The sequence below is a fragment of the Sorex araneus genome, chromosome 2 (assembly GCF_027595985.1).
Source record: "Sorex araneus isolate mSorAra2 chromosome 2, mSorAra2.pri, whole genome shotgun sequence".
Classification (NCBI taxonomy): Eukaryota; Metazoa; Chordata; class Mammalia; order Eulipotyphla; family Soricidae; genus Sorex; species Sorex araneus.
The window spans coordinates 333092121-333103922 of NC_073303.1; the positions used below are offsets into that span (position 1 = coordinate 333092121).

Genomic DNA, 11802 nt, shown 5'->3' on the forward strand with positions numbered 1-11802 from the left:
AGGACTAAAATAGGTAGATAAGCTCAGGGCTTATTCCCGGTTCGGTGCTCAGGGATGACTCGTGGCAGGGCTCATGGACCAAATACGTTGCCCAAGGTTGAGTCAGGGTTTAGCTGCATGCAAGGCAAGTAGTTTAAAACCTGTACTATCTCTCCCATCTGAAAAATTAATTCTGGATAAACAGGCCAGTTTTATGTACAGATTCGATGCAGTGTCCAAACAGTCCAATGAAGGATAAAAACTACACAGAGTTGCTGTCTATCACAGGAGACAAAGTATGAAGTTTAAGTTCAGCTAACTTAACTGTCTGATAAAACAAAAATCAATATATCAAGGAGCTGGAGAGATTGCTGGGAGGGCTGACTACATACAAGGCACGCTTTGCACATGACAAGCCCAGGCCTGATTCCCAGCACCGCATTCTCAAGCACAAAGTAGCTCTCTGAACCTTACCAGCCTAAAGCCAATACACCAATAGTCTGGGAAAATATAATAGAGTACAGGATTTCTACAAAGAATAATATCAATATTGTGTCTGATACATGATCCAAAATTACTAGACCATAATAAAGCAGAAAAATATGGTCCATCCTCAAAAGATAAAATAACTAATCCCGAGATGATCCAAATATTAGAATGACTAAATTAGAATTTAAAGTAGCTATGATGGGCTAGAGTGGTAGCTCACTGGGTTGAAGGCCTGGGTTGGATGTCAGGATGCAGTCACCAAAATGCCTGAGGAGCAAGTGGGTGGCCACAAGTCTGATCCCTGCTACTGACCCTGTGTTATACCCAGTTCAGAAGTAATGGTGTTGGGATCTGGGGCAACAACATGTGCAACCTCGACAGACACCCACACTGCAAGCACCACAGTGAAGCATAACTTTACAGATGAGAAAACTGAGGTATGGAGTAATAGAGTGAATAAGTAACTTTTCCATGGTTCCACAGTAGTGGATAAGAACAGGAATCTGAGTCAGGCAGATTTTACTCAAGAATGCACTTAGCACTGAAGACACAGCACAGGAATTAAAGTGCTTGCTCTGCACTCAGCCAACAGTAGTTCAGATCTCCAGCACCGCACATGGTGTGCACAGTGAGCACTGCCTGGAGTGATCCCTGAGCACAGAGTCAGGAGTAAGCCCTGAGCACCCCTGGGCATGGCCCAAGAAGAATACACTTAACTACCTCATTTGGCTACTTCAAACTATCTATGCTCCTAACATTCAAATCCCTTTTTCCAAAGGTGGGTGCACCAAACACAAAGTCCGTTTCGAGAGCTAACCAATTGATAAAGAGAGCTCTGTTCCTGACAGATTGAGGCATCATTTTATAGTGTACTATCTACCAATTAGTCTCAAGACTACCTGTCATTATCAACCACAATTTTTTCCAAGAACAACCTTAAATAAGCTAAATTCAAAGCTTAGTGCTTTCTAATATGCAATTCTTCAGCTAACCCGTCTCATGAATAATCAACCATCTGACTCATTCTCAATTAAAAAGAAAATCTTTTAAAAAAATATTATCTATTTGTTTGTTTTTTGGACCCCAACTGGTGGTACTCACGGCATACTCCTGGCTCTATGCGCAGGAATTACTCCTGGCAGTGCTCAGGGGATCCTATGTGGTGCATGCAGGAATCAACCTGGGTTGGCTGCATGCAAGGCAAGCACCCTACCTACTGTATTATCCCTCTGGCCCACAACAAACAATAATTAAAAAAAATTCTTTTAGATACACGGGGATATAACTTAGTGGCAGAGCATTTGCATGTGACATGAGTTTGAGTTCTAGTACTGTAAACAAATGACTTCTTATCTCAGGTAAAGCCTTTTACATTGAGGAGTAGTCAGACAGTGATCTTTTGTTTCACTAGCTTCTTTTCCTTAGTTCAGCCTCCTCTTCCTTCCTCCCTCTGGAAGACTCTGGATGACCTCTCAGTGCACTTTTACTGCCACAGGAAAAGCTAAATATCACCTCAAGCTGAGTATTCACTAGTGCTACTTCACCTGAAACCAAAATGCACAGGTCCAAATTGCAAACAAGACAGTAAAGCAGCCCTTAGAAGCAGTCCCAGGAGCTGCAGTGCAGCCAGCAAGTCAACCTGTACTGATGGGGCGAGTGCATAAGCAGCCTGATGGTGCCTTCAGGCTTCCTGATACCCCCAATTTGCCACTGTGCTTCTGGCCAGACCCAACAATTCAGGACCAAGTTTCCTAAGAAATTTAATGGCCAAAAGTTAGGTATGTAGGAATTCCACACCTACAAACCACCTCAGGCTCAGCTATACAAGCTCATTTATTGCCCTTACTTCAGAGACCCGGGCAAGCTACCGAGAATACCCCGCCCACACGGCAGAGCCTGGCAAGCTACCCATGGAGTATTCAATATGCCAAAAACAGTAACAACAAGTTTCGCAATGGAGATGTTACTGGTGCCTGTTTGAGCAAATCGATGAACAACGAGATGACAGTGCTACAGCTTCAGTGACCCATAAACAAATCTCAAAAGATATCAGAAGCCACAGTTAAACTTGGACCCATGCAAGGATGAACCAACTGGGGTAAACCAGAGGTGGTGGGGTGTCAGCCTGGTTGCCCACCAAAGCAGAGACTCTGGCAGACTCTTGCTCCCACAATTCAAAATTGCTGCCATGCCCCCGGCGGGACTCCACCATTTCATGATAAACCTTACCAAGATATTAATCTGTTGAAAATTAGGATATGTGGGTTTTGTGACTGAAATCCCCAGGCTTTCTCAGAGTCGGGATGGGCTACTGCCATCCCCCCACCCTTCCCTATTCTTCTAGAAGTCTCGACAGTCACGATCATACCTCAAAGCTGCCACCCAGTTAAAAAAATCTACTCTTTTTTTTTTTTTCTTTTTGGGTCACACCTGGCAATGCACAGGGGTTACTCCTGGCCTGCAGTCAGGAATCACCCCTGGCGGTGCTCAGGGGACCATATGGGATGCTGGGAATTGAACCCGGGTCGGCCGCTTGCAAGGCAAACGCCTTACCCGCGGTGCTACTGCTCCAGCCCAAAAAAGCTACTCTATCCTTACCTTCCCGATAAAAATACTGAACACCCTGAACAAACACAATAACCTTTTGGTAACTGTATTACAAACCATAATGGACAAAAGGAGAGAGAGAAAGAAGTAAAGTGCCTGCCATAGAGGCAGGCTGGGAGGAAGGTGTTCGGGGATGGTGGGAGGCAAATGGGGGGTACTGGCGGTGGGAAATGTACACTGGTGGAGGGATGAGTGTTGGATCATTGTATGACTGAAACACAATCATGAACAGCTTTGTAATGGTCTATCTCATGGATATTCAATTGAAAAATAAAAGCAGTCCCATTTCTCAACTTGAAAATAATCTCCCATTTCAAGTCTCTCCTAAAAATATACACAATGGACAAGAACATCCCTGCTACAAACAGGTGAGTTCTATACTGAAAAGAAGATCTCGATCTTGTCAAACCACAGGGGGAAAAGCTGTGTTTTTCATAAGCAGCAAACAAAAGACAAGAAGGAAATGTCTTTTTGGTTTTTGTTTTGGGTCCACACCAGGCAATAATCAGGGGTTACTCCTGACTCTCTGACCAGGGATTCCTCCTGGTGGTGCTCAGGGGACCATATGGGATGTCAGAGATTGAGCCCAGGCTGGCCATGTGCAAGGAAGTGCCCTCCTGCTGTACGATTGCTCCCACCCCAAGAGAGAAACTGTAGAGCATGAACCTACAATCTTTAAAAACCCCTCAACTGATCCATTCACTTTCTTGTTTTTTTTTTTTTTTTTTTTTGCTTTTTTTTTGGGGGGGGGGAGGTCATACCCGGCAATGTACAGGGGTTACTCCTGGCTCTGCACTCAGGAATTACCCCTGGCGGTGCTCAGGGGACCATCTGGGATTCTGGGAATCGAACCCAGGTCGGCCACGTGCAAGGCAAACACCCTACCCGCTGTGTTATCACTCCAGCCCCATCCATTCACTTTCTTATAAGAATTCTGTCTCTTTCCTTTGTCTGCCAAACTTAACAAGTAGGGCCAGAGAGAAAGCTTGGTGGCCTAAGCACATGCTTTGGCTGCAGGGGGCCGGGGTTGCAATCCCTGACACCTCACCCCTGAGCAGTGCTAGGTGAGCACAGACAGGCTTCAGAGTAGTCACTGAGCACAGCTCTCTGTGGCCCCCAAAACAAAAAATGATAAACTTAACAAACATGATCTATTCCTGCCCTTGTCTCCTGAAATCATCTGAACCCTCAGAAGTCTGAGTTCCTTTCTTGTTATTCCCCTGAATCTTCTCAAATGCTGCTTTATCGCCCCTTCTTCCCGTCCTTTCAACTGCATCAAACACTGCTCATCTGTTTCTTTTCTCCATGAAATGTCTCTTTTTTCTCTTTGTTTTGTTTTGGGGCCACAACTGGCAGTACTCAAAGCTTACTTCTGGCTGGTGGTACTCAAGGATCACTCCTGGCAGAGCTCATGTGACCATCTGGGGTGCTGAGAAACAAACACGGGTTGGCCGGATGCAAGGCAAATGCCCTACGCATTGTATTATCATTCTAGTTCTCACTTTTTCAGTTATTCCAGACTCAGTTCTAGTAGTCATCAGTTTGATTCCCTAATATGCATCCTTCCATTCTTCTTGGAGCACCTGCTTGGCATGCATGGGGACCCAGGTTAGACCCCCAGCTCTGCATGTCCTCTGTGGCACTACCAGCTGTAACCCTGGCGGCCTCCAACACCATTCAAGGAAACCCCAGAACAGAACAAAAGTACCTGAAAACCAAATTGTTACTGTTTTTTTTTTTTAAATTAGATGCCAAGGTTCAAAATAGGGTCTCATAAATTAATGCACTTTACCATTAAGCTATATTCATAGACTCATGTTTTTTTCCCCCTTTTTCCCCCCAAATAGAGGCCACAGCCCCTGGTGCTCTGGGGCCCAGGGTATTCCTGGTGGTGCTCCAACCTAGGAGCACTTGGGGTCTCCAAGTGCACAAAAACAAAAGTGGCAAGCACAATTATAGGAAAGCATTATTAAAGGAAGAGGTACATTCTTTTTACTTCTTGTTGGGTATGGGAATATAGATGTGATCACTGGTGCTAATGTAGTGGTAAGTGGTGAAACTGTAACATAAAAAGGTTATTAGTTTCTTGGCACTACACAAGTTGGGGTCAATTGGAGCTGGAGAGATCACACAGCAGATAAAGCACTTGCCTTGCATGGGTCCTCTCCTGGTGCAATCCCCAGCATCCTGTGTGGTCCCCTGAGCATGCTAGGAGTGATTCCTGATGTAGAGCCAGGAGTAACCCCTGAGCATCACCAGGTGTGCCCTCCCTCCGAAGAAACGAACAAATTGGGGTTGACCTTCTTGGACCTTTACTCTAGAGAGAACTAAGCTTATATCTTGTTAAAGTCCATTTTAGTTTTGTCACTCAGAGTCAATCCTGGCCCTTTCTAATAGACCATATGCTCTTTGGGAATATAGGTTCTGATACTTACTTTACAGTACTGAAATAATTAATGACTGACCTAGATTTTAATGAACTTATTATTACATAATTCTGGAGAGGTCACTCTTTAGTATGAGTTGGGAGTGAAATAAAATAGTAGATGTAGTCTCTCAATAAAAATGGTAGGGCCAGAGAGATAATACAGTGAGTAACACACTTGCCTTGTATGGAGCCAACCCCAATTCCATCTTGGTACCACGTAGCTCCCTGAGCATCACACTGTATAGAGCCCCAGTGGCCCAGGTAATCCCCAGTACTGAAGGGCCCAAGCAGCAATGGATTGGTTGGTTGATAATCGCTGGCAGGGGCCCCAGAGCCCCATAAGCACTACTTGAGAGGTTCCTCCCCTCAAAATTAACTGTCATGTAACCAAGGATATGGCTCAGTAATAGAGTGTTTGCCTTGTATGTGTGAGACTCTAGGTCAATCCCTGGTACCACAAAAATAATAAATTTTCCAGGGCCAGAAGGATAGGTCCAATGGCAGAGACATATATAAGGCCCTGAGTTTGGTCCCCAGCACTGCATGCCCCTTACAACCCACAGTACTACTGTACACGGCCCTGGTAGCCCTCGGCTTGCCAATGTGATCCCATTGGTGGAGCTCTGCTGGGAGTGGCCTCAGAGCCCCCCAACTGCCAGCACTGCTGGTTGTGCCTCTATTAAAAAATTATTTGTTCAAGGAAGTGGCATTTCCAACAGATCTGGCTCTAAAGGTCATGTGCACTCCTCTGTGTTCTACAATCTTCCCAAAACTGTTAGCTACTACACCACAAATTACAGTATCAATGACTTGTATCTTTTTAGTCATCAACCCAGGCTTGTACCAAAGCACTAGATTTTTTTTTTTAGAAAAAAAAAACCTCAGTGGGCTTTGAAACTACTTTGCTATCTGTGGTATATTGGAAAAATATTTTGTAGCTCTTTCTATGAAGAGGTGGAATCTATTTCTGTATAGTTCACTCTGCCTACGAGTGACTAGCTTTGACTAGAATTCCACAGAAACAACACCAGTCTCCACTTCTCCCTTAAGAGGCCTTGAAGCTTTTGTCCTTTGGATTTTGGGTCACACCTGGTGATGCTCAGGGCTTAGTCCTGGTTCTGTGCTCAGATTTCACTCCTGGCAGGCTCAGGGGACAATACAAGGTGCCTGGAATTGAACCCCCGTCAGCCGCATGCAAGGCAAATATCACTGCCCTGATGCCTTATCACCACTGCAGTATCCCTCCAGCCCTGGCCTTGAAGCTTTTGCTTCCGGAATCCTGAAACCGTTTACCACCAAATGAAGAAGTCTAGGAGAGCCTGGTGATGGGTGAGAGACTCCATGGAAATGAGTTATTTCTCCTATAGGCCCCCAGGCACAGAGCTATCCTTGCCACTGACCACAAAGGCACCGATCCCAGCCAGAACCCTAGCTGAGCTGAGTGCAAACTGCTGACCAACAGATCTATGAGCAGAACAGTTGTTTTCGGCCACTATGTTTTAGGATAGTTTGTTATAGAGCAAAACCTAACTGACCTCTCCAACATGGATTCTGAGATTTCTTACAGTTGAAACAAAGAGAAACAGACGGGAAGGCAACTAAAAACTGTATTGATCTTTGCTTATTCACACAGTTACCTTCCGTCTGATTCAGTGTTTGTGTTCCCTAAAACCAAACAAGGTGAGTCGTCCAGTGGCTAACAGTGACCTGCTTTAGTTTCTTATGACTCTATCTCCACATAGTCCTTCACATATAGCCTTCCTCTTATCATACTGTTGCAATAAAAGTTTTGGTCAAGACCTAGAGAATCTAGAGCCTAGATTCAAAAGCTACTTCCAAAGCTAGTAGCTTTGGAACACAGTACAAAAACAGCTTTGGAAATAAAATTGGGCAACTTTAACAGTATGAAGAAAGTCATGTCTTCTGGCAACAATAAGATTCAGACTCTGAATTTCAACAGTACTTCTGAAAACACTTCCTAAGTCTTGAGAAGCAGTTCCCAAGTATAGAATTAGAAAAGCAAATAAAGAATCTGCAATTTAAGAATATATGAAAGGTTTTAGGATACAAACTTTCTGATCCTAAGTTACAAAAAAATTGAAAGCAAGCCTCACTATTCCATAGTTAAACACAACTAAGTGGTATTTAACTATATAATAACGATGAATTCTATTCTGTATAGTACAAATTTATTGGTACCATAATTCTGGAACAATATATCATAGCTTCTGAGAGACTGAAGTAGGCCTTACCTAAAAAAGATCAAAGTTAATTTGTTAAAATTGCCTCATTAACACTGGTGAAGGGATGGGTATTCGAGCATTGTATAACTGAGATTTAAACCTGAAAACTTTGTAACTTTCCACATGGTGACTCAATAAAAAATTTAAAATAAAATAAAAATAAAAATAAATAAATAAAGAAAATTGCCTCATTAAAAAGCATTTTCCTCTTTTTTTTTTTTTGCCATACCTGGCCCTGCACTCAAAACTTACTCCTGCTGGTGCGTGGAGGACAATATGGGATGCCCCAGATCGAACCCAGGTCTGCCGCATATAGGGCAAATGCCCTGCCTGCCGTACTATCTCTCCCGCCCTGCAATTCCCTCCATACATAAAGTTTTGTTTTGCTTTTTAAAATTATTTTGGCTTTGGGGTCACACTGAAAGTTTCTCAGTGTTTACCTGGGGGACCATTATAGGGTTCTAGGGACCAAATCTAGGTCAGTCACATGGATGGCAAGCACCCTACTTACTGCACTATTTCTTTGGCCCCATAAAGTTTTAGTTAATGTAAACTCAATATCAATTTTTCCTCCAAACAAGTTTTTCAAATTCAACAGAAAATACAATGCCATTTTAAATGCAAATCAGAGTGTTCCATTATAGGAATTATCGTCAGCTATGAAAGTCCAACGCACAAAAAAAGCAGCATCTTTCACAATGTTTCTAGCTTAAGTTTCTAGAATTAAGTCTGAAACAAAGTTGCTAAATCATTTGGGAAAATTAAATTGTACCAGGTGACAGAGTTGAATAATGATTACTTTAAAAAGCTATTATATCATCTCTTGCCTTTTGCACCTGCAAATCCAGGTGAATAGAATAGGCATAGATCACCTTTGGGAAAATATGGATGACCTACAGCTGATTCTGAGCAGTTTTACTGTTGGGATCTAAGCCAATGAAGCAAAATAGATCCAGTCCCTGAATGTCAAGTGTAACATTAAAGTCACTATGTACTCTCTTGCCAGCAGTAATTTCTATTCTCCATAGCACCCTCTCCACTAGGGTTCACTGCTTCTCAGACTGGATTCTTTGGTCAGTTTTTAGATAATATTAATTTTTTTTTTTTTTGCTTGTTGGGTCACACCCAGCGATGCTCAGGGGTTACTCCTGGCTTTGCACTCAGGAATTACTCCTGGCGGTGCTTGGGGGACCATATGGGATGCCGGGGATCGAACCCGGGTCGGCCGCGTGCAAGGCAAACGCCCTACCCGCTGTGCTATCGCTCCGGCCCCAGATAATATTAATTTAATTAATTTCTTCTATTGAAATTTGCTGAGCACTTACTATACTGTTATTTCCTGTATGATGATTCAATTATGCATCTTCCTGGGAAATTAAAGGAGGAAGCAGAGAAAAACAGTAATTTAAGGGATTGCTTAATCCAAGAGGGAAGTGACAAGTATTTTTGAAACAAACACAAACATATTTGTGCTTCATTTATAATAAATTAAGTGGGAAAAACAAAAGACAAAATATTTTACTAGTACCTGTATCCCAATTCTTCACTAAGATGGATCATGTGAAGGATATACGACTCCTTGCTTGTTCCAGTGAGGCCAGGCAATAATAAGATAGTAGGCCTGGTACTGACATCCATATAACTCTTACTGCTGGCATTATCAAACCAGTCTAGTGAAATCTGTCCTCCATCTGCAGTTTTAATAAGTTCACTGAAAGAAATAATTCAAGACATTACTCATTTCACATCATTCCTTATAACAGTGTCTTTAATTTTATAAATATATGACATTATTTGATTATCTAAAATAACTTTTCTGTGTTTCCTAATATATGCACTTATCATTTTCATTATAAAAATGTTATGGAGACTAGTACCATAAGGTATTTTCAGCAACTCCGTGAAAGACAGTCTCTAATAATTGAATTGCAAAGTACTTCAAATATTTATCTTAATCATCTCTTTATTACTCCTAAGTCTCCAGCATTTAACCCCTATTTGATTGAGGTCACCCAAATAATTCCACAGAGAATTGTGAATAAGTGGAAAGCTGCTCTATCACTGCTCTAGCTCTGTTTCAATAATTCAGTTTCCCCATAGACTATGCTATAAAATTTGCTCCCCAAATGTTTTAAAGTACTTTCCACAAATTATCTTATGAACTCAAAGAATTTTCTCAAACAAGCCGTGCAAGTTTCAGACAACAAAAGGAATTCCAGAAGGACTAGATGACTCAGGGAAATTAATAACAGGCACCATTTAAATCTTCAGGTTACTGATAAATTCTGAGCCATACTTTGAACATCTCAAGGGCAGTTAAAAACACACCAGCTAATCAATATGAAATCCTCTTATGGAGGGGCATCACACAAAATCTAAATTAACTGGCATCCTTTCTACCACCCCTCCTTAAGTGAACTGGGCACATCATTAAAGGACAGAGGTATGGCGAACTGGAGAATGGGAAAACAGTAGCCCCCAAACATTCCGTTCACTCATTTACAGCAGGGCAAGAATGGTGAAGTGAGGGAACGGTGGAAAGCATACTTAAATACTTCCCTGCAACTGGGTGTGGGGTCAGGGGACACCTTCCACTTTAGTTCCCCATGTCTTTATTCTAGATACCTGCTAAATTAGAAATTCGAGGAACCAAATAGCAGGGGCATGTAAAAATCTGTATTCTGAAGATACGCCCGCAGATAGAAATTCACTTACTTCCTGTACTGCACCGGGGGCTTGGAAGTGATAAAAGGTCTCAGCAGGGTCTGTCCTCGACTCTCCCAGCACCAGACCGTCGGGTAGTAAGTTTCTGTTACCACTGGGCAGTGGTGCTGAAGGAAGCGGCTGAAGCTCTCACCCCCGGTCACCAGTTGGGGTTTCTGTAGCGGAGTGAGGGGTGGGGAAGGCACTTTCAGTGAAGGATCCAGACTAGTGCAAAGTGTCTGCGGACAGTACGCCACACGGGAGCGCGGACTCGGTCCCCTGCGCGCCACCTCCCCACCCCCGGAGATGACATCTCCTGGAACCCTGACGCGAGCAATTCAGGGGCACAACGGGCTTTAGAAGGCGGCTTATTACAAGCCTCGAGGGAGAGGAAAAGGAGAGTTGTGATGATGGAGTCCTTGGCAGAAGTGCTACCCGCACCGTCGAGCAAAGAGCGCGGCCACGCTGGCCAACCGGAGGTGACAGTTTGGCACCGCGGGCACAGAGGTCGCCGGGTCCGCGCCGCCGGCCTGAGCCCCGGCTGGACAGCAGGGGCGGGCCGCCTCTCCGGGCGCGCTCAAAGGGCGTCCATCGGATGCGGGGGAAAGGGCCAAGCCCCGGGTGCGGCCAGCCCGCCCGGCGTCGCCGTGGTCACCCGCCTCTGCCTCGGGCTCGGCGCGCTGCAGTCGCTCCCGGCAAAGCCCCCGCGCCACCCCCCGCGCCGCGCTCACCTTGGCGATGCTGCTCAGGTAGTAGCAGGCGTACGCCACGCTGAAGCCCAGGATCAGGGACAGCCCCACGCCCGAGCCGAAGAAGCCAACGCGCACTTGGTGCTCCAGGTACAGGGAGAGCTCCTGGGACAGCATCCGCAGGTCCATGGCCAAGCGCTGCATGGCCCCGGGGGCGCGATGCTCGCGTCCTGCGGCAGGCGGCCGACCCGGCGAGCGGCACCGCTCGCAACCCCAGGCCCGCGGCTCGGCCGGCCAGCGGACCCCACTCCCGGCGCCGATCCTGCGCGAGCGAGCGCGGCTTCCGCCGACGGGTGCGGCCGAGCGGCCCCGGGAGGCGTAGCCCGGCCCCCCGGACGCCCCCGGCTCCGCCCCGCCTTCTCTGGAGCCGCCCCTGCCGCCAGCCACTCCGGAACGTTCCAGAGTCGCGGTTCCCGGGCACGCCACCCCGCGGGCGCTCCAGGAGCTCGCGACCTGCTCGCGCGCAGCCTGGGTGAACCCCCAGAGTGGAGAGGGCGCGGGCGCCGACTGCCCAGAAGGAAATGGGCCTTGCAGGGCGCGTCTAGGTCTCGGGGCTCGCCGCCGCCCGCGTGACCTTGAGTGATTGCTGCCAGCTACCGGTCTC

General features: G+C 45.6%; 1 protein-coding gene across 1 annotated transcript in view; it reads right to left on the reverse strand.

Moving 5' to 3' along the window:
- ABHD3 (abhydrolase domain containing 3, phospholipase) overlaps nt 1-11579 on the reverse strand; it is a 47482-nt gene extending 35903 nt beyond the window's left edge. The window contains exons 1-3 of the mRNA XM_055129219.1: nt 11181-11579; nt 10462-10625; nt 9275-9457 (exon numbers count right to left, since the gene is read on the reverse strand). Of these exons, the coding sequence (XP_054985194.1) occupies nt 9275-9457; nt 10462-10625; nt 11181-11342 (509 nt within the window). The 5' untranslated portion in view covers nt 11343-11579. The remainder of the gene's footprint in view (nt 1-9274; nt 9458-10461; nt 10626-11180) is intronic.
- Between the last annotated feature and the right edge of the window lie 223 nt (nt 11580-11802).